Source organism: Abramis brama, assembly GCF_963993115.1.
Source record: "Abramis brama genome assembly, chromosome: 23".
Classification (NCBI taxonomy): domain Eukaryota; kingdom Metazoa; phylum Chordata; class Actinopteri; order Cypriniformes; family Leuciscidae; genus Abramis; species Abramis brama.
In genome coordinates this window covers 9,838,699-9,863,485 of record NC_139985.1, presented here as the reverse complement: position 1 = coordinate 9,863,485, position 24,787 = coordinate 9,838,699, and the positions used below count along the sequence as shown (strand labels likewise).

Below are 24,787 nucleotides of genomic sequence, written 5' to 3'. Positions count from 1 at the left end.
AATGATCCTAAGAAAGGTGAGAAATCAGCCCAGAACTACACGGGGGGAGCTGGTCAATGACCTGAAAAGAGCTGGGACCACCGTTTCGAAGGTTACTGTTGGTAATACACTAAGACGTCATGGTTTGAAATCATGCATGGCACGGAAGGTTCCCCTGCTTAAACCAGCACATGTCAAGGCCCGTCTTAAGTTTGCCAATGACCATTTGGATGATCCAGAGGAGTCATGGGAGAAAGTCATGTGGTCAGATGAGACCAAAATAGAACTTTTTGGTCATAATTCCACTAAACGTGTTTGGAGGAAGAAGAATGATGAGTACCATCCCAAGAACACCATCCCTACTGTGAAGCATGGGGGTGGTAGCATCATGCTTTGGGGGTGTTTTTCTGCACATGGGACAGGGCGACTGCACTGTATTAAGGAGAGGATGACCGGGGCCATGTATTGCGAGATTTTGGGGAACAACCTCCTTCCCTCAGTTAGAGCATTGAAGATGGGTCGAGGCTGGGTCTTCCAACATGACAATGACCCGAAGCACATAGCCAGGATAACCAAGGAGTGGCTCTGTAAAAAGCATATCAAGGTTCTGGCGTGGCCTAGCCAGTCTCCAGACCTAAACCCAATAGAGAATCTTTGGAGGGAGCTCAAACTCCATGTTTCTCAGCGACAGCCCAGAAACCTGACTGATCTAGAGAAGATCTGTGTGGAGGAGTGGGCCAAAATCCCTCCTGCAGTGTGTGCAAACCTGGTGAAAAACTACAGGAAACGTTTGACCTCTGTAATTGCAAACAAAGGCTACTGTACCAAATATTAACATTGATTTTCTCAGGTGTTCAAATACTTATTTGCAGCTGTATCATACAAATAAATAGTTAAAAAATCATACATTGTGATTTCTGGATTTTGTTTTTTAGATTATGTCTCTCACAGTGGACATGCACCTACGATGACAATTTCAGACCCCTCCATGATTTCCAAGTGGGAGAACTTGGAAAATAGCAGGGTGTTCAAATACTTATTTTCCTCACTGTATATGGTTCTGGATCTTGGTTTGATACACAGTAAAATTCCTCTGACAATTCCTCAAAGTCAGCCATGATCACGAGTCACGTCTAGCTAGTTAGTCACGTTTGTTTTGTTTACGGAACCATCAACAGGGCGTCTCGTGTGCGGCGCTAATCACTCCGCCCAAGTAGCCACTCCGCCCAAGTAACGTTAGCTGTGCTCCTACGCCTAGTGTGAATATAGTTCCCAGTATTTATACGATTAAAAATGGTCTCTGTCTCATATAGCCTTGTTATTTGTACACGCTGTGACTATACAGATCACAACATGTAAATAGGAAAATGTTTGCATTATTTTGTCACTTATTGGGATTAGTATGCTACCATTATCCATTTACATCCAGTCTTTGTGCTAAGCTAGGCTAGCGGTGGGTGCGTCAAATAACACTTACAGAACGCACAGAAATGAAAAAGGTATGTATGGACTTATCTAACTCTGGGGGATACTGTGAATAAGCTAAAGTCCCAAAAAGTCGGAGTGTTCCTTTAAGAAAAGTAATTAGAATAGAATTTATTTAAACATATACACATTTGTTAAAAACACATTTGTCCCCCCTGATGTACCGAACCTGTACCAAACCATGACTTCAATATGAGGTACGTACCAAACTGTAATGTTTGTGTACCGTTACACCCCATATATATATATATATATATATATATATATATATAACTTTGATTAACTTTTTTGATCCACTTCAAATGTTGACTGTGCTACTAATATTCTACAACAGTCTGTGACATAATTTTTTTGCATTGCCTCAACAAATGCCATAATCCAACAATTGTTGTTTTGTTGGAGAAGTGTGAACTAGCTTTCATTCATCACATATTATGCATGTAAAACACCAGAGGATATTGAAATGCACACTCCACTCAAAACTTGATTTGCTGTTGTCATGGACCTGAAGCAGAGGCAGCTATTAAGAAGAAAACGAATCCTCCAATCAGGCAACAAGCCTCAATTTGGCATGAGTGCTTTTTGGCAGCGCTGGTTAAAGAGCCTCTCCATAGTAATATCCTTTATCTGAGCAGCAGAGGAAGCGCCTCAGCCCGACAGAGAATCTTAAAGGAGAAGTCGGGCTGTGGTGTGCATTACAAAACCCTCAAACTGGGCCCGTCAAGATAACAGCATCCCCGTAATGAACAACCCACAGCTGCGATCTTTTATTCAAACAGCCTCTGTGTCATCTGCCAGAGCTGTTGATTAGATATTGTAAATCCCAAAGGTGGATATCAACCAGGGTTACATTTCGAACAAAAGCAAAAACTGAGAAGTCGACAGTTCAGTCAAATAAAAACCTGAGATTTAAGAAACTTTATCAACCAAGTGCAGATAATTGATTTATTATGTATTAAGCCCTGTGCTGATCAGCAGTCATAGGAGAGCGAGTTGGTTCATTTTACCACCTTGTGGTTTTGATCATACGCCAAATGCCCGCAGAGGCATTTCCCTTAAATTGCGGTTGTCAATGTGCAAAATAGACATTTCTTCTCAGCTGTTAAGTCAATCAGAAGTGCGTGCTTTGCATCCGTTCATTGTCACACGAATGTGTTCTGTTGCAAAAAAAAAAGGGCTGTGCTTTTTGCTATTTTCACAGGCACAGAACTCTGAGGATATGAATTAGGATTTGAATATTATCTTCATAAAAAATTTATGTATTCTTTTTTTCTGTCAAAACCCCCCCAACAAAGTTAACTTTCATCTGAGCAATAAACAGCCAATCATGCAGGGAAGAGACCTTGTGCAAACAAACAAGCTTCCTGGAACCTGTACTGATTCAGTGGGACTGTCTAACCGTTCAGTATGATGTATGAGACTATAGCTAATATGTAAAGTGCTATTAATCTCTTTTTGTTCTGTCTGGAAAGGTCAGCATTTGCAAAGACAAGTATGGAGACAGTAGATGTGTTGCATTTGTGAACAGAAGGTTGAATCAAAGACTGTTTAGGTCTTAAAAAGATATGGCCTCAACCATCTGTCTGAACATGATCAGATCACAGATTTTGACTGTGTATTGATATACGGTACATCCACAGCCGAGCTAAGAGATTCGTCCATATTGGTTTTACTACATTATACAGATTTTACTCTAGGGCAGTCAGTTCATATATATTGCATATGTGATTTATACAGCTATGTACTGTAAAATTTATTCAGAAATGTCTCTTGCAAAAAATTCTTAAATAATCCATTCGCTTATTGCTAGGCAAAGAGCTAATAGTGGGTGGTAAAATGTGAAGCATCCAGCTGGGATCCATTAAGACAGGTCCATCATGACCAGATGAAAATTGAAGATTAAGTATTTCTGTGCCACTATCATCAACAAACAGAATTGTAAAAATGATTCCTAAACACTCCCCGGTCTGCCATTGGTCAAACAAACAGACAGTCCCTCCCCAAATGCACATCATTGGTTGAGCCAATGTTGCTGGTCGAAATAGACAGTGCAACAGTCTGGTTTTGGAAGTAACATTCCCATTAATTTTCTCCATATAGGAATTGATTTTTAATGATAACTTATTAGCTGTTAAAGACAGACCTACTGTGAGCTACAAGTTTGTTAAGCAGTGGTATATGCTTTTGTCGAAGCAATCAGCCTTTATTATCTCAACTTAAAGGAGACATATCATGCTTTTAAATTGTTCCTTTTTACATATAAATCATACATTTGTAGTCTATATAAAGCGGAACTGCAATGCTTGGGTCTGAATTCCTCATTATTATAGCTCCACAGGCCCCTTTTCTACCCCTTTTCTGATGTGCGTCTGAGAGCCACTCGTTTTGGTGTGGTCTCTTTAAATACAATTGAGACACTTCATACCCCGCCCACATTCGGTTCAACTCCACCCCGTTCGGCCATTTTTGTAGTTTGATAGCAGAGATACGATTATCTAGCGGCACAGAAACTTTTTATTCACACGTTATTAACAAAATGTCAACAACGGAAGACTTGTCCAGCCAGCCTTACATGTTCGAGCCAGAGTCGGAGCAGGAGCGAGATGAAAATGAAGACAACGAACCTGTAGAACAACGTCTTCATATGGATGTATCGCAATGGTGTGTACTGTATTTACACATGAAACTTTGGTCTTCCGACCTTTTACCACCGTGCCGATTTATTTTGATTAATATGTGCGAGGGAGAGAGAGCAAGACAGCGTCTAGTTTGGAGACGGTGATGTCTTGTTTACACTTTCGCCTGGCTCCGAGAGAGAGTGAGCGCGCGCGCGACCGGGTCTCTCTCTCTGCTTGTTCTTTAAGTTAAACATGCGTCCTGTAACAAGCGCGGCAGTTCATCTACATTAGACGGTGTAATGAAGCGTGTGAGTTACTACATCCAACAACCGAACATTTTAACTTACCCTCTCGTAACTTCTGCATCCTTTAGCTTGGACTACAAAATTGCAGCGAGAAATAAAAATGGCGGATTGCTCGAAGTGTTGGGCCGGAAGTCAATGTCCTTATTTGGCAGTTCCGATGCAAATACTGTGACGTAATAGTTCAAAAAACGTCATAGATAACAGAAAAATAGGAACAGGTTGAAAAATATGACCAAAACAGAATATAAAGATATCAACGAAGCACCTGAGGAGAATAATTTCATATTTTCTGTAACACTCCAATATACAACAAAATGCATTTAAGGGCTAAAAAAGTGCATTTGGCATGATATGTCCCCTTTAAAAGAAATCATGTTTAACAATACTCCTGGGGAAAAACTACATTGCCCATGATTTTGCAGATAAATCTTTACCAATCAGAGAATCACAACGGCAACGGCATCTATGAAAGTCAACGACTACAGTCAACTGTCTGGTTAACATTCTTCAAAATATCTTCTTTTGTGTCCAACAGAAGAAACAAACTCATACAGGTCTGAGGGTGAGTAAATAATTATTACAGAATTAAACATTTTGTGTGAACTATCCCTTTAAAGTCATTAAGTACACAATCTTGTACCTTTGTATTTTTGTCTGATTTTCAAATACTTATTTCCTTCAAATTAAAGTTTGTAATGTTGTGATTCACCTTGTAACTGGTTGGATTGGCTCATGGCTTTTAACTCTTTAAAGACCTTATCATAATCCCTATTAGGAAAACCACTCTATGGTCAAAACATACAAAGCAATGTTTTAACCAAATAAATAAATATGTTGACATGAAATAAAAATTTGAAATATAATTTTACCTTATAGCTTATGCTAAATTTAAAACAGTCAACAAAACAATCAGCCTCTAAGGCCATTTTCACTCCATAAATGAGAAGATAGATTGGTGGCAGTTGAATTTGTATGAAACAACAGCGATCACTTGAGCAAGTCAACAGTGCGGTGCCCAAAACATGAAAGTAGCGGTGGGTTGTGTTGATCAGTCAGATATACAGTGTTTCCATGGACAACAGTGAATATTAATGTATAGGCCTATCTGCAGCTGACCAATAAGAAGCAAGTATTTCACAGAGACGTTTAATAATAAACGTCTCTATGGCCTCAAGATCACACAGTTTAAAAGGCAGAACTTTAACAAGTTATATTGCAATAACAGGTCAAATCAGAGAAGAAAAGAACAGATTATGAACTTAAACAGTACATTAATGATGAAATATTAGCACATATGCAGAAAACAGCAACTTACCCTGTACCAAACGATCTCTCTCAATCTTCCATCTGTCTTGAAGTTGCACTTTAGAGTCACCGTTTCTCCCACAACAACTGGTAGCAAGGGTTCTATCGTTACAGTCAGATATCCTGCAGAGGCAAAGTGAGACATCACTGGAACCATGTTCATTTTCACACATTTAAAAAAGAGCCAAATGATGACCAGATGGTAATACACGGGGTGCAGGTTGAAAAGATTAACAACCATACCACTCCATGATACAATTTAAATTATTCAGAATTATTACAGAATGAACTGAAACTAATTAAAACACCTTTGTTTCTAGGGAAACTAAGACTTTCACTTCAAAATAACTAAAGCATGTCTGTCATGCTGAATCTGAAGTCTGTAAAATGAGACTTGCTCAAAGAGACACGTTTTATGATCATGAATATAACAAGGCCACAAACACATTTGCACAAGTAAACAAACAAAGAATAACACACTGAAAAAAAAAAAAAAAAAATCGAAATAAACTGGGTTTATTCAAGACAAAAATATTAAGATCGCAGAATCAACCTAAACATACTGTATATTCATGTATACCAACAAAATGAATTTTTATGGGTGAAATCAGATAGAAATAGCTCTTTAAAGTAATAACTGCAGGTTACCACATTTTACAGTGTAACAGTTTTTTTTGCAGTACTTTGCTGTAAAAGTGTTTAACATCACATCCACTTCTGAGATGTACCTTCAGTTTTATATAAAATTGCACATTAACTATGGTATGCATTTGTTGATAAAAAAAGAAGTAAATGTTATGTAATGTTTTTGACAAATTAGTTATGTAAATTACATGTAAATCTTTAATCTTTAAGTTATGCTAATTTTGTGTAATCAAAAATTAAATGAGAAATCATATAATTTATTCTGTTCTAATATTCAAAGATATGAACACGAAACAAAAAGGCCCCACAACTCTTGACCGGCTCTTCAAGTGGATCTGCATTTCCCTAGTATCAAAAAAATTAAAAAGTACAATGTGAAAACTTTTTTTTTTTTTTTTTTTTTTCATTAGAGCCACATTCTCAAACTCAGACCTTCTCAACAGCACATCACACACACTCAGAAGTGTGAAGGAGAGTTTCATTTGCTTCATTAATTACACTTAAGCCATGGACACTTTGCCATCTGTTTAATTTAGTCTCCAAATCAGCTTGGCTATTGCAGTCCCACCCCACAAATAAACTGACGCTTCGGCTAACTCCTGCTAGCCACCACTATAACAATTAGCCTGCGTCTTTATATACAGCCTTTTGAGGACCTGCACTTCATCATGGCATATGGCCGACCTTTTTATGCATGCTATATAAACGCTTTTTTTCTTGTTCTAAAATGCTTTGTAACAAGTTTTGCATCATTTCATAAGAATTCTATGGGAAACAAATTCTTCCACATTAGACTGTGCACCTAATTCACATATGCGGATCTCTGGATAATTTCTGATTAACCAAATACGTGCTCTCGGTTTAGGGAGTTAATGAGCGCAATTACAAAGTTGATCACATTTTCGACACACTGAAAACACATTTATCAAAATGCTTGGGTGCAGACATGAATGACAAATGGAAGAGCTCTCGCCTCTTAAGGATAAAGATGGGAATGTCCTGCTCTAGTGAGTGCTCTCTCTAGCTGCCTAGCAGGTGGCCTGGATCCTACTGACTGCACAGTCTATCCATCTAACCAGTCAATACTCCTCTTACCACAGTGAAAGAGGAGGGAGAGCCACATCATCAATGTGAGGAAACTTAATTTATTAAAAACAAATATCGGTATGAACTAAACTTATATATATGTGTTTGTGTGTGTGTGTGTGTGTGTGTGTGTGTGTGTGTTTCTGTGTCTGTGTATAGATAGACAGATAGATAGACAGATAGACAGACGATATATAGATGGATGTTTTTTTGTTTATTTTTATTAATACCAAATCTTAGTATGCCCCTAAGCATTCATTTCCTATTACAGGAGGGAATAATAATTGCATATGTTTCATATTCATCTGGAACATCACTTCATAAGGAGATATCCAATCTTACATGATAATGCATGCTGGGAAATTAAGTCCCTCATCGTGGGGGACAAATTAAAATAAAACTCCTTAGCGCTCTCTGCCAATCTGCTCATTTACCTTAAGAGATAAGACATTTAATTGAAGACTATAGACTACAGCAGATTTATTGAATATTGATGTAAAATTAAAAACATGGTGTTTTGAAAGCTCCCTAGGGGAGTGATTATTACCTGGAGAATTAAATATTATAATAGCCAAATCTATATCCATTGCCATTTTCAACCGAAAATCTCAGTTGACGTTCATGTGATTACAGCCTTGACGTGCTGTTTTACAATCAAATATCTTTTACATTTACATCGTATTTACATTCCACCTAATAGTGATGTGTCACATTAGATACTACTCTTCATTTCAACAATGCTGTAATACAATTTCAGGACCACAAACAGCAACACACAAGAATTTCCCCAAGATTCCACAGCGTTTTTAGACCAACATTACTTTTAAAACCCATTTAATGTTTTTAAGTCTCTGAATGAATTATGCATTGCACCCAAAACAACAATTGTTGTCAAGTGCTCAAACAAGTATGTGAGCATGAATCGTTATGCCTCAGCGTAATCTAGGAACGTAAAATGAAATGATTCGCCGGACCAATTCCGTGCTTTTCAATAATCTGTCCATCTTGAGGTCTCAATTAGCTCTTGTCAGACAAAACAGCTCAATTGCTCACCGCATCGTCCAAGGCCTTATCACTGTGTCAGACTGACAGAATTGACTTGCAATTCTGTACGTTTATCTCGGTGGAAGACTGAGCAGCTCTCTCTAAGCCTCGAGGGAAATAAGGGAGCAAGGATAGGAACAAATTCCAGCAGATCTGCGACCTCACCTCGTTTCAAAATTCCCAAACTGTGATGGAGCCTGAACCCCAAGAAATCACTTTCTCCCAAACTTTGCCCTCTAGAAATTGAGTCGGTTCCTGGGTCCTAAAGCAAGACGTATTGAGCACAGCTAGATTGCTGAAAACATATACACATGAAGACATTGACACAGTCAGATGGCCTTTTCTTTTAAATTATGAAGACTGATTTATATCAGTCCTCTGTCGGAAAGAGTCGTTCTGAAATGTTACGTTCGGTGGCCTGCCAATGCAACACGCGAAGCATTCTCTCTGAGATCTAGCTGCACCTTGATGTGCTTGTTAAAGAATCTTAATTTAATCATCACGCTCGAGGGATCTTTACGCCGGAGGAGATTTGAATGGATAAGCCTCGAGAGCTACAGGTCATTAAAAGGAGCTGAAGCTCTCAAATAAAATCCCTTCCACTTAGCACCCATACATCCATAAAGAGCTTTGAAAGTCTCGAGAAATTGGTGCAAGGGAAGCATTATGTTCATATGTGGTATTTTTATTTAAATGTCAAATCATTAAGTAGGGTAAAAAAAATAAGATACTTAAAGAGTGAGAAAATCACTACTTAAAGAAACAGAGCAATTTATTCTAGCTGAAAGAGATTTACTTTGTGTGGGTAAAAACAGTGTATGAACAGTATGCATATATAAACACAGTATATATAGATATAGATGGATGGATGGATGGATGGATGGATGGATGGATATGTATACACACAGAGAGAGAGAGAGAGAGAGAGAGAGAGAGAGAGAGAGACTTATGTAAAATTCACTTTTACATGATGTTTGAACACTGATGTACAAACATGTAATGTATGTAAACAACCAGCCTATGGTAAAAATCCATCCACTCTTTTTTTTTTTTTTTTACAATCCACATAAATAAAATAATAATAATAATAATACACTGAAAATATTTTTTTTAAAATCTAGAAAGTCTACTTTCTAGAATAACTAACTTAACTTCTGCCTGCATTTTAATAGCATCCTTATAGGGTCACTGCTTAAACAATAGCGACTAAAGAAAAATTACAAGTTGTAAATTGGAACCAGCGTTGTACAAATCACGTTGATGTAAAATACTTCTTTTGTCCGATCTTTTCTTCCTGCATTGTTAATCGTTCCGCTTTTGAAATTCAAATGAGAGACAGTTTCCCACCCAATCACGGCTACGGTAGCGGCCTCCTTAGCGTGAGGCTACATATGCCTTTGTGTTTGCATGCTAATTTAGGGGCGAAAAAGGGCTATGAGCAGAATTGTGTGATATTGCGTGACTTACTGATACGGAAAGAGCCATGAGCAGCGACTTTAAAATAGCTCATTACATGGACTTGTGCACTTGAGTCTGAGCAGTACATATTTCAAACACTCCCCACACCCCCCAAACTGATGTCCAACCGAAAAAGGTCCAGGTTTCATAAGCCTTCAAAAGAAATGACAGCCGACAAACAAAATCTTTTAATGATAGGGCAAACGGCCACAGCGAGAAGGGGAGTTTTTGGAGGGACTCACTGATTCTCCAATAACTTCGCCTATGGGCAAGCGGTCAGGCTTGGCTAAGCCATGAAGTCTCTGCTAGAGCTAGCTTAAGGAAAGACCACGGCCGGATTACCCAATTACACGGAGCAATGATGAGAGAGTTGGCCAAGAAGTTCACTTCGGTATCGGCGTAGCTGTTAACCACACAGGCAGTTCAATTTCTACTTCGCTGCTACACGTTACATCATACGAGTCAGCCTACAACTCAGCTGTAATTGAATAACCTCATTGCACCTTCTAGCAGAAATGCCATCCGTCATTTTTTGTGCTGGGGACTAATAGTCCGGAATTTCCTCCGATATGATTTGTCTTCATATTTGTTGAATACTGAATGAAAATACTAATGAGGTTGGTAGGAAGGACGACTAAACAAGGGTGTTCACGATAACTCCGGGTAGCATATTGTCTACAGCCAAATAAAGGACACATTTAGCGTTTAGCCCAAGGCAGCATTGGAATTCTGTGAGGTAAAGCTAAATGATTTAAAACCAAACTATTCTTGGCACATACCTCCATCTAAATCCCTTTCACGCCGTCTCCATATCACTAAGGAGGGCATACGTTCACACCTGCTCTGGACTGTTGGGAAATCAGCCCAATCCAGTGAACCTCTGACAGATGACACATCCTGTATCCCGTCACACCTGGGTCTCCCCAATGCTCAATCCTTTTGATGTCAACAAACTGTAAGCATCATGCCCTAACCAGCATAAACTCACATCACATAAATGTCTGCTGCCAATCCGGGTATGCGCTCCCATGGGCGGAAGGATTCAGCCTGTCAGTGTTAAGTTGAGGGACGGATACAACAATCAGAATGTAAATAGACCTTAGCTAAGCAGGTAAAATGGAATCAGCTAATGTGATTTACACAAACTTCATCATCATGACAGATTTCTAAGTGTTAACAATTGCAATCAGTAAAAAAAAAAAAAAAAAAGGTTTTATTTATTGTTGAAACATATTAAAAGGTTGTTTTTTTTTTCTTCAAAATAACCAATAGCCTTGAGTCAACATGAGTCTGTGAACTAGGTTTTACTTGTTGCTATTGCTAGTCAAAGGCAGATGTTATTAGGGAGAGAGACTTCTCATACTAGAGAGCATTTGATTAGTCACTTGTACATTGAACATTTGTATGTCATCTAGATTACATTTTTCTCACAGAATTATATTTTAATTATAATTTTCTTCTATTTATCTATCTATCTATCTATCTATCTATCTATCTATCTATACACAGACACACAAAAAACATACATATATATGAGTAAAATACATACCGTATATGTGTTTTTCAGTATATTATGCAACAGACATGGACTAAAAAGCCACAAAACTTTAATTTTAATTCATGGATCTTTTATTTCAAGAACACTAAATATCCAAGCTAATAAAAGGATGGACAAGAGCGGGAATGACAATGTACCGCTGCTGGCAACTTATTAGCACCTGATGCTAATTATGCCTGTCACCACTACCATAAATTCAGCATTATGTCACTCCTTTGCAAAGGTCCAGACGTCCCTGCATGCACAAGGTGTCCTTGAGGTCTAAGTATAAGACGATGACGACGTTCCTGGGCCTCTGGATGCACATCCCTCCTTTACAGCCTGACCTTCACTTCTCTTGGCACAATAAGGACACCACGCCCCCTATTTTATAACACTTCTGCCACAACATTTTCTGCCTATTAATTTGCTCTTTTTTTAAAGAGCCTGTCACCATCATTCTAACAGTGTCCACCTCCTCAAAACACATTAAAAACTTTCAGAAGTTTCTGATGCCAGTCCCAGTAGTCTCACATAGTCAGATTTTGATTGGTAGGGAGTCACTTCACAGCTTATTCTGCCCAAGAATCGCCCACTTAGACAGGAAGAGAACATCTGAACAACATTTAAAGAGACCGACCACATTTCATTTTGTGTTTATGTGCTATTTATGATTTCAAACCTATGAAAACCTGACTTCACTTTATCACTCTATTTATATTCTCTCTATTATTGTATTAAAAATACATTACTAATGCACTTCATACATACAATGATTTGCATATATCTATGACAAGCATTTTTAATTTCTGTATTAATATTATTTTATATATTTGTGGTGGGGGGACATGCAAAGGGAAAAAAGAAAAAAAGAGAAAATTATATAATGGAGTAGACCCCTCATGAATGTGTATAAGTCAATGAGTATTAGGGGTGTCAAAATTTATCGTTTCTACGATGCATCGCGATGCAGACGAGGACGATTCGGTATCGGTTCAGTAATAGACCATAACCGATTATAATGTACTGACGCTTTTCTGACATCATTTGTCGCGTACGTGCTTTGTCGCGGTAGCATACAATGGCAGAGGGAGGTGAGGCGCGAGTGCGAGTAATTAAAAATGCTCCAACTACTTTTAAAGCCTACATCTGGGCACATTTCGGCTTTTATGAACAACCTGGTAAGCACGACTTGCAGAAGACACGCGCTGTGTGCGCTCATGTCACGCACAAATAGAATATGCAGGAGGTAATACCACTAACTTGATAAACCACATTAGCCGTTTTTACCCCGAGCTGTTAACGCCTGGCAGAGTCTGACTGCTTTAGAGTAAGCGGATGAGCTCCAACGTCTCCCGAATCCGTACCCAAAAATAAATCATCCACCCGTCCCAATAACTTTCTCTGATTTAAGTATCCACACCCGATGGTCAAATTACAATTATTCTGTGTTGTTATGCATGCGTGATTATAAATGGATGATCGTCACCTTCAACGGCAGATTCGGCGACGGTTGATGCGCGCATCTTTAATGGTAACATAATACACTGATTAATGAGCGCTGCTTTTAAATGAACATTTCTTTAAAACAAAATTTATTTGACAGATTTTCCTTTTCTTAATGGCATAAACAAGCTTTACTCCCTTGAAACTTAAACTGGAATGTTACTGTTTGAACAGGCGAGCACACACACGCGCGCACACATTACTTTTGAAGAAAATTTTTTAATTGAGGATGCGGTGCATCGCGATGCATTGTGATATCGAATTGAACTGAATCGATGACATGATAATCGTAATCGAACCGAACCGTGAGACCAGTGTCGGTTCACACCCCTAATGAGTATGTAGGGAACAGCAGGAGAAAAGAATGGCAACACCTTTCCACCCCTCGTGTGGAACGAGTTTCACTTTAATCTGATTGGATTTATGTGGACAACAAAAACAGATCCCTTTTGCCTTCAGATAACAACTTCTTGTGGAGAGCAGGAGGAGGGGATTTATCAACTCAGAGTGACAACCTCAATCAACTCCTTTGTTCTCCCTCATTCTTATCCACAAATGTGAATGATCATAAACTCATTAGGACTCCCAGGAAAAAAAGAGGTTGCCACATGGGTGAAGCCACAAAGGAAGGACAGATCTTCACAGACTTCACACATACTTCTATGGACACAAAATGGAGCAGATCATCTCCAAATCCATATACACTTAAACAATGTGTACAAACCTACTTATTAAGGCGAGACACAGCAGGCAAAAACATCGTTTTTTTTTTTTTTTTTTCACTGGTCAATTTTGAGATTTTTGTCTTCTTTCAGACTTGTGGTGAAAATACCGTTTTCTCAAAATGACTTTGACATGACATAGGAAAAACCTTCACTGTCACAGAAAAGTAAATGTTAAAATATGCAAATAACCTGAGGAGCCATACTGTGGCCACCTCTGACAACAACAGCCAATCAGTGCTGGATTGGAAAGGCTCCAATTTGCAAATACCTCCTTCTCAGAAAGGATAAAAAGGTTATCTCTGTGAAAAACAGGTAGCAACTCAGTAACTAAGTTGTTGTTTTAAGTCGGCGACTCTGAAGCTCTTAAAGAGAATCAAGAGTTCTGCAAGAAAGGAATTTTTGGGAGTTTGGAAACTGCAACAGCAACAACGGCCAGGTGTGTGCCCTCCAATGTTCAGGACCTTCTGCACCAACTTCAGAGCCTTCTCTTCAGAGATTGTGATCAGAATAACTAAAGATTTGAAGGCTGAACATATCTAATACAGCTGGACTACTATGCCCACTCATGTGTTGAGCTGAGCTTTGACCAAGCCTAAATCCACTAAACAGGCTTCCAGTACATTCCGTTACTCTGGCTCGTTGCAGTGTTGTATTGATCCGCCCTATGGCATAAGCCTTCGCCCAGAGGAAGTCAGACAGACCTGTTTATAGCCTCCAGCTCTCCATCCACTCCTCACCTTCAACCACCACATGTTTCGGAGACTCTGCCAGGCTGGATATTACTGTTAAATGTCAGTGAGACATCTCCACTGTGCTCCTAACATTTATTAATGCAGTTCTTGTGCCGCCTGGTATGTCAATGTTAAAACGGTGCCTTAAATGTCTGGAGAGATGGAGCGCGGGGCTGACATGAAGCTGCTGCAATGTCTCATAAAAAACACATCACCAACTACTGAGTAACAAATGCATTAAAAAAAATCCAGCACTGCTCATGGATCGCCTCAGGAAGCAGTTGGGATCTGAAGGGATGGCTAAGTATAGCACGGACTACGTAGCAAAATGCTGAGTACACCAGTGCTAAAATCATTCTGAAATGAACTTGAACCAAGTTGACAATCATTGAAAAAATAAAAAATGTTGAGGCTACGAACGTGCCACAGTAATTGGTTCATATTAACTGGTTGTAGAAGCAAGCATGGTCTCTTCCACATCTTAATCCATCAGTCTCACCATTAAAATAACATCTAATGAGCGTTTGCAAAGTGCCCTTTCTGCCATTAATAACAGTAATCTGCCAAAGGCACAATAAGAAATCTAAACAACTCCGAGATGGACCGGGCTGGACTGCGCACTGTGTAATTCTTTGGTGTGATTAATGGTAATGGCTTTCCTAGGCATCAATGGCGAAGCAAATGTCTCCAGGAAGAGAGGAATTGCCGACTTTGTTGTCTACAAGCATTACTCTATACTTTATCATAAGTGGGATAAACAGTCCACTGATTTGTGGTGTCACGGACATTTTTAAGCACTTTCATGGTACCTCGCAGGAGAAAATAGGGTGGAACAAAGCAGTCCTGTTGTTCCTCAGGGAAAAAAAAAAGGAGTAGATGAAATGTGTGTGTTTATGCTGAGAAAGCATCTCTGGAACAAAGCCTTGAGACACATTAAGCAGCAAGGCCACATGGTGCTTAAAGCTCAGACATGTTGTTCTAGAGAAGATTTAGAGATGCTCCTTGTTCCTCAATGTATTTTAGAAGCAGGTGCTCTGGCAACCGTGCATTTTAAATCTAATTCAGCAAATGGTGTCCTGTTGAGCCAAGAAACTGCTGTGAGAGAGAAGATAAGGAAGAGAGACCAAACTCAAGATTGAGATTACAATAGTACTGTTTTTACTGTATTATTTTTGTCAAATAAATACATGCAGCCTAATTATATATATTATTTTATTTATCCCCCCCCCCCCCCCATATTATATTATATTTTACAGAGGAAAAAAAAAAAACGTTACTGTTGGCAACCATAATGGACCATGGACGAATCATGGAAAACACTTTTAAAAGCAAACAAAACAATCAGCATGTTCACAAAACATAGATTGAGCCATTTTAACACTAAGTGTCCCTCTTCAGATTTCATACTTAATTCAAGAATAGGAGATAATTTGTCTCACTGGGCAATTAAAACCCTTCAAAAGAGCAGAAGCGTACAGTAAATATTTCTTGATTGCCTCTTGTTCGGTTGGCGTTTGGCAGAAAACACCAACTTCATAAACACACACCTTTAAGCAGTACGAGGAAACAACAGGCAAACTAGTTACTTTGCAAAGTTTGCAGAGACAATTGATACTTTTCCATTATTAGGTAACAATGGATATTTTTCTACAATGATTCAAGAGACCAGCAATTATGCACAATGTATTCCAACGTAATGAAGTGATTATAGTCGCCTCATAAATATAAAGCCCTTTAATCAAGATTGGTAATGAAGATAACCACAATCCCTGCGATTTCTAGCACTTATATAAATTTAGCCATTACATTTCAAGATTATGAACCAATGTGCACCTGGGAAATTGTTATTTATCTAAGGTTATTAATAATTAAAACCAATTAATCATATCAGTGATTGACATTAATTAGTTCCTAGAAGGCTAACCATGTTTGTTAAATGTTTCAGCTTTTCTGTTCTTGTAATGTTGATTGTATTCAGTGCATTATCATAGGTTGCTTGTAGTGATGTTCTATATGTAACACCACAAGTCAAACAAACTAAAACAAATCAAAGATTTATTTTTGAAATACATCAGATTTCAGATGCCCACACAATCTACACATTACTGCACTTCAGATTGAGCAGCAGCCAATTAGAGACCCAGAACAAAAATGTGCAATCAATGTAATCATGCCAAGCATCATTCAGGCATAGAGAATAGCTGTTTCTTTGCCACAATAAACAACATTTGAGAAAAAATCTTGTTTTTTAATAAATATTGTGATGCCGACTCCTCTAAATATGATATTGCGTCCAAGACAATTCCACTTCTTAAAGTCATGCTCTTTTGTGGCACAATGTTGATTACCACAGAGCATCATTTATGAGTTTTTAATAAAAGCAAAACGGTTACAGAAACAGACTTACATTGCAAAGGAAAAGGCAGTAAACATTAAAATAAACTGTCTTAAGTACAGAATTAAAACACACATTATATATGATTTGAATATAAATTAAATTATAATATAATAATATATATACATTCAACTATTTATAAATAATAAATCTCACCTCAGATAAAGTAATAAAAATAAAATAAAAAATCGGAGAGATGTTTTTGAAATTATTTTCTGAAATAATTAAAGGGGTCATGAATTGGCTTTTTAAATTTTTTTATATTGTTGTCTGAGGTCAGCGTTCGCTTGGTTTTTACATTCAAAAACATCAGAATGAATAAGTAATAGGCTATGTTCTACCCTGGTTTTGAGCCTAGCTCCTGAAACGCTCGCACGCATTGAAGACTTGGAAGTAAACGCCCACTGCTATGATGGGATAACAGTTTTGCATATTATAATGAGTTTCATTTAATGCGTGAATCGGTGGGCGGGGCTAAATAGGAATTGTTGAAGTAGGCATTGATCTTCTTCTGCGGAGGCGGTATTTTATACCCTTTGATGTCATAGATCCCCACTTTGAAAAACCTGTCGTTCGCTGTGCCTGGTGTCAATAAAAGCTTTTATTGGACTAACAAGGAAGTTTTCAGTTCTGAAACTTACAGGATATTCTTATAGTATGATGACCTCTTGACCTCTGCCAAAAGCTCAAGGAAAATTTGATTTCTCAGTTCATCACCCCTTTAACATTATGCCACAAAAGCTGTCAATAGAGCTTTTATTGAACCTGAAACATTCCTTTAAGATAATTTTAGGCAAAGCAGCAAACCGAATGTAGCACCTTAATGGTTGATGAAGCCAGGAGCCCGGGCCCCATGTGTTGAATAGGCTTTAATATTCAAAGATTTAGGAAAAAGTGAGTGGGAACTGTGAGCATTAAGAGCGGATTTGTGAATGATGAACGTGGATGGCAGCTGATTTATGCCGCTTAAAAAGATGATCTGCCTTCTGGAGCTGGGACTGGGTTTGTCGTGAAGTTGCTACGAGATGATGCATGTTCAATCAGAATGATTTACTGTTTAATGACAAGCTCGAGCCCAGAGAGTATTAGGCTTAGGGATGCATGACACATATCTAATCTACCTCCTCCCCATGCACGACAGAATAGACAGCAATCAGGAGCCCAAATCAGCTGCTTCTAGACTCAAGGGTTTTAATTGCTGTGGGCTGTCGACATTATCTCACTTCTCTGCCGATTGGAGTGCTAAGTCTGATGGACGGGGGGGAACCCATCTAAGTGTGACCAGATGCCCTGGTACCGAAGCACCTGATGCAGCTGGATCAGGTTTACATGGCTACATCTGATTTTTAGATCTCATATACTACCATGAAGAAGAGGATGAGCCTCAAACTCTTCAGAAATACTCCTAAAAGGTTTAGAGCTTGATAGTGATAGAAAGTTCCACAAATAACTTTTATTCTCTAGTTCTTAAAGGGTAACTAAACCCTAAACCAACTTTTTTTAGTTAATGATCTCTAAGGATGGGGCTTTATTAGTGCTGTTCATTGATTCAAGTAACTTTTTTGACATTTGGGTATAAAGTGTTTTAATTCTACAATATATGGTGTAAAAACGTCTGAGTGCTGCCCTCTTCAGGTTGAACGGTGGCAACTGCAGTTTAATTTTACTATTGGATGTTTGCGGTGCTGCGTGACGTAAACGGTACTACTACGTGACATAAGCAGGTTACCCAGCCCTTATATATATATATATATATATATATATATATATATGGGCTGGGTATCGATTCAGATGTTCCAATTCGGCTCTCAATTCTATTCGATTTCGATTCGATTTTCGATTTCGATTTCGATTCTAAATTCGATTTCGATTCGACTCAATGAATATACATTTAATACAAATCCTATATTTATAAAATAAAATAAAAAGAAAGTGAACATAAGTTTACAAGTGGTTAATTAATAAAAAGAAATTAAGAGCTACAAACCTGCATATTCAATATATATCCCCTAAATCAATCAGTCTTTCTGTTTTTGGCATAAGTCACAGACGGGGAGGTTTCGGAGTCTGTATTCCCAGTCAGATAAACAACCTATTGCAAACATGCAGTAAGAGCGAGACAGCAGTTGTTACTTCTGTGTTCCAGATTCTGTCTTTTTTTTATTCCTCACAAAATGCAAGTTGGACATAAATATGCTGAGCTCTGCCAAGGTCCTAAAAAGGGGAAGTCAGCATGTTTGTACGCTGTTAATTTAAAGTTAGAGCGTTCAAGTGACATGCAAACAGTAATGCCCTCGCATTTATTATGTTTTAAGAGCAGTTCACAAACCATTCGGCTCAAGGCCAGTTTCTTGTTCGATTGGTTCAAAATCCAGCCTACAATATCTTTAAATTATGGCGAAAAAAGCCTGTAGGCGAAATAATCACTGGCAAGAGAAGTTAACAAGATAAAATTTAACCTAACTTGAATGTGGCCTTGAGCTCTCGTCACTGGTCATGAGTCATACAGCTTAGTTAAAATCAGGACTTTAGGGAATTAAACAGCTGTTTCAGGCTATATTTGAACAGGATTTATCTTGTGTATGGATTTCTACATGACCTATAAAATTTCAGTTCAGATAACAAACATGTACTGCCCATATATATAGAAATATATGCCTTAAAGACAAATTAAATCCATGATTTCAGTAAAAAAAAAAAAAAAAAAAAACTGCATAAATGCAAATCAAATAATAATAAAAAATTCATAAAATGTTAACAAGTACTGTATATATATAAGTGTACTTGATTTCCAGACCTTTTTTTATGACTTATACAAGTCGAGTCAAAACTCCAGATCTGCAAATTATTACAATAACTGCACTGCTATTATATAAAAAACATCATATCTTAGGTCAGTAGTTTCAGAAATACTCCTTTACCATGAATGTGATGGTAGGTAGGCAATTTTGAAATGTGTTTGACATTTCTGCATTCCATCATGAACAGACAAAGACATTTTTAGAGAACCCATCTGTGAGAGGAGATGGCATCCGCATGTGCATCATGCATGCAGCCTACACAGTACAAATTGATTTATAGGTTATGCAATTATGATCACATAATCGATGTAAATGAAGCAAAATCCACTCTCGTTTCCCTGTGGATTGTGATGATACAGGCTCCTCAGCATCAACTGATGGATCATCTGTATTCATTAACACACATTCATGCCTATATTCATGATAACTGAGCCTTGTTTTTGAAAGCCAGTGCACAGTAAAAAGAAACAGGCACACGTACAAACAACCACAAATAATCTTGGAGTAAACTGCTACAGTATCACTGATTTTGACTATTTCAACTAAAATAGCACATATTCATCTTTTAGTCTCATTTAGTCTTAAATTTTAAGTCTGTGATGTACTTTGGTCAAAAGCAGCAACAACTTGAAATGTCGAGCAATTAGAGAATTATCATTTGGATTCATTTAAACAAACTATCCAAATAAACGGATTCACTAGAATGAATCTGAAAGTTCAAGTTTAAGAGAAAAATGGCTGATAATTGGTTCACTCAGTTGTAATGTGCAAACAAAGTGTCCTGATAAACACCAATCTAAAGTTATGTAATGCTGAATAGTAAAGTGTTGTAAAAGGTATCTCAGTACTAGGAAACCAGGGAACTACTTTCAAATGTATAGCCTATAGTGACTCAAATGTTAGACAATATTTCCTCGTTTATTTGTTTTAGTCAAACCAAGGACATCCAAAAGCTCTCAAAAGAAACCCAGATAAAGATTAAATAGCACGGTGGCTAGCAAATAGATATTTCAATCTGTTTTAATAAGGTAAATACAACCTTTGCTGCCAGCTAAATCGGACTACCAGCCAGGTGGAAGGTCCTTGTAGCAGAGCGAGGCAGTTGTTTGACTAACCCCTATGATCAATCATGGTTTGTATGTTTAATCAGGAGACCCCAGCACCGCTGCAGGTCACATGTGCAACACTGCCCGATACGGAACGAGACAAGGATGCAATGAAGAAGTGGCTGCTTCATGTCAATCAAGAGAGAGTTCCCAGTGAATCCGAGAGTATAAATAGCAGAGTTCATTTATCAAAGTCAAACAAGCGCTTCTCTGATCTTGGTGGAGTGAGCCTGTCCAGTGAGTGGTCCTTTGCATTGTCCTCTCTCTATCCACAGCCTCTTGTCTCTGTCAAGCGTCCCTCAAAATAAAATATCCCCTTCATCAAAATACAAAGACAGAAAGACAGACGACTGACTGACACTCCAGGCATGAAACCCCTTTCACATGATCAGAAACTGTGTCACAGTTAATGCACAAAAGATATCAAAAAGCATTATGATTGACAAGAGTCCAATGTTGTCTGAAGACAAGCCGTGGACCCGTTAGCGTCGCCTGAAGAGAGAGGGGCTTTGTTGCGGCCTCCTTTACCCGTGTCGCCTTTGGACCGAGACGACAGCATATTTATAACTTATAATCAGTGTAAGAATAGTACCAGGGTTTAGGAAGCTAGTTTTAAGCCATGCAACAACAAAAAGTGATTGTGCTCTTCAATATATGAGTAAATCTGATACCTTTTCCGTGAGCGATCGAAAACACGTCTTACATTCTCAAAGCACAACAGCGCCCCCAAGCATTATGATTGGTTGATGGAGCTCATTTTGTTCTTCAGGGAATTCGTTATTTAGGGAAGACAGACTCTTTCAGCAGTCTAAACAACTTTCCACATACAGTATTGTACAGTAACTGTGGCTAAACAGTTAGCATAATTGCTACATGTGGACCAAACCCTGATCCTATTCTGCAGGGAAGGGTTTCAAAAAGTCTTTTAGTACAGAAGCTCAAACAAGCTTTTTTATATCAGAGCTGAGGCTCAGCCATTCTAGGGAAAAAAAGTGCCTTTACCTACATTTTTGTAAAACTCCATAAACATACTTAAACATCCAATTCACTACAATTTTCAGCTGAAATGAACGCTAGTGGCGGTAAAATGCCTCTAACTTTGATTAATTTTAATATAAATTATGGTTACAACTTACAGGGGAAGACAATAGATTAAAAAAAAAGACTTTTTTCATGCAGACATTTTCATGCAGTTCATGCAGAACTGCCGTGATACATACAACCACCAACATAAATTATGCCAGAATCACATTCATCTGTTTTGGATAAAACTAAACATGCCATGAAACAATAAAGAAGCAATGTAATATGTGACTTGTGCAATATCATTTTTTCAATACCATTCAGCAATGAAGGCTTTCACAAAGTCTGTCAGTACAGTGGTTTTCCTAATATAAGATCTGTGGTCTATTACTACTACTACTACTACTACTGCACATGTAACAGAAATGTTGTGCTTTGGTACTCATCCAGGAAAACCGCTTTGAATCCAACTCATTCCCAACCTCAATACCCATAATTTTCATTTTCCCTCTTTCTCTATCAAAAGCTCAAAAATACAATAAAAAAGCTTCTTGCTAAAAGTCTGTTAAGGTACTGTCAGTAGTACACTCATTCTTTAAATCAGAACACCATTACACATTTAAAAAAGAAAGGGGAGGTAGGACACTGACGTAACCAAACACTGGAGCATATAATCTGCTGTCTACACCCACACACACAGGAAAAGATTACTGACAGCGCTGCTTCCATCGATCTGTTAAATGACAGGAAATACGGACAGGCTGAAGCAGAAATCCTTCTGTGCTCTAGTTTTTAACCATGGCTGCGTTTAAAGGTTTTTCTTTACAAGGAATCTTAATATCTAAAAGCTAGCCTATATTTGTCATACAGATTGGAACAGATAAATTATGAATTTTATCCGATCATTGGGAAAAAACTGCCAACAATGTCCGAAGACAAAACAGAGAACCTATTACCAATTTTTGCAGATATATTATGCTGTGCATTTATAGTGTTGTACTTTTCAAAAAATAAATAAATAAATAATAATAATAATAATAATAATAATAATATTATATATATATATATATATATATATATATATATATATATATATATATATATATATACACACACATATAAGTAATGCAGGCATATATAATAATGATTTTACTGCCATATATATGGCAGTAAAATCATTATCTTACAAAAATATTATGTCAAATAAATGCTGCTCTTTTTCATTTTAAAATCTATTAAAATTGAAAAATTGAGAAATTGTATTTCAGAATATTACTATTTTTACCTGTTTGATCAAATAAAATGCAGCCTTGGTGAGCATAAGAGATTCCTTTCAGACATACAAAAAAATCATAACTCCACATTTTGGAATTCCAAATAGCACTCTCTGAGAATCTCAATATGTTTTTAGTTATATCAGACAAATAGGAACTAAATTACAATAACAGAAAGTATTTTTGTAATGCATGACAAGCCATTTTCACCATCTCCACAGTGAGACTTTTCTAAACAACAGAGTAAACAACATCAGAATTAAATTCTCTGCACCACTGACTAGAGTCCTGCACGGGTGCGGGTACCCCCGGGTACCCGACGGATGACCCGCAAATTTTGCTCAAACGGGTGAAAAATATCCAGCCGTGTCGGATACGGGTGCGGGTCGGGTCGGACACGGGGAAAACACGGGTCTAAACACGGGTTTAAAACAATCACATGCAAACGTAAAAATAATGCATATTTTTAGGAACACATCTACAAAAATATGCCTTTTTTTCAAGTTAATAAAATAATTTAAAATCCATATCAGTTTATTTGTGCCCACGCCCTCCCAGGATCTATAACGTTACCTAGGCTACTTTCACTTTTAAAAATTCATCATTACCGCGAGCGCGCGATCTGCTTGCAGTCGTCGAGATGGATGCTGAGGAGTTGAAGAAAAGAACAGCTAGTGGAGATTGTAAAGTTGTCGACAGTACGTCATCAAAAATCAAGTCCAGTGTGTGGGAGAAATTTGGAGTTATCTGAAGAAAATATTGTGAAAGGCTTGCTGCATTTTCGTGTTGGATAGCCGCAGATGTGGAACTTCATCGCTGAGGAAGCACGCAGATAACTGTGGTAACCAAGCAGTTCTATCGAACAGTATTTTTCAAATGTAACACTGTTAAGTATGTGTGGTGTGCAGGGCGTGTTTGAACCCAAAATTGTCTGATGTAGGCTAGACGAAATTGCGTGGCAGATGTTGTAGCCGCGTCTGTTTGATTGGTAAAATGTTATAAGGCTACTCAGTTTTGTGGTAACGTTAGCCATGTTCTTCATGTACCGGCCTTTTGACAGCTTCGGCTGAAGTTGTCCTTGTGTTAATTGTCGTGTAATAACTTCTGTATGTAACATTTTTGTAAGTGTATCTAATGTGATTGGCTAAACTTATTTTATTTCGGGTGCGGGTCGGGTCGGGTACGGATTTTAATTAGTGCTGTTGACGGATAATGGGTCGGATGCGGTTTTAAGCACTGCGGGTACGGGCGGGTGCGGATTTATAAAATCGGACCCGTGCAGGACTCTGCCACTGACCCGTTTTAACTTTTGAAGGCTTTTCATCGGCAAGTAAAAAGATGTGCTTGTGCCAGCAACTGAGCTGGGTCAGGCTAAGTTCAGCTGCCTAACAACAGCTAATCTGTCTCCCATTGTTTAAGAGGCTGGAAGTCCATATGAAATGCACAGGATTTCAGGGCTCAGTGTAACCCCACACTTAGCAAAGGACACAGCGTCCTTGTGTGCCGAAGCATTCTGGCCCATGGGCTGAGCCTCCATGTCTTTGCACCAGCTCACCATAGTATACTACTTTCCCCCCATCGCTTTGTAGCCGTGCCTGGGATCTGTGGGAGAGCGGCCTCCTAAACATTCACCTGGCACCTCGAGCAGCACTTTCCCACTCAATTCACTGCACAGGCGAGTCACTAATCCCACTGTTTGGACATTATATCTAAGGGTCTGAGAGAAGACCCAGGGCTGCTCATTACTCAGGGGCCAGACAACTG

At 38.2% G+C, this 24,787-nt stretch overlaps 1 protein-coding gene across 2 annotated transcripts in view; it reads right to left on the bottom strand.

Annotated features, from left to right (window-relative positions):
- The window catches only part of igsf21a (immunoglobin superfamily, member 21a), a 224,195-nt gene that overhangs the window by 125,428 nt on the left and 73,980 nt on the right, over window positions 1-24,787 (bottom strand). For both annotated transcript variants that reach the window (XM_084100556.1, XM_084100557.1), the window contains exon 2: window positions 5,703-5,815. In XM_084100556.1, the coding sequence (XP_083956682.1) occupies window positions 5,703-5,815 (113 nt within the window). The remainder of the gene's footprint in view (window positions 1-5,702; window positions 5,816-24,787) is intronic.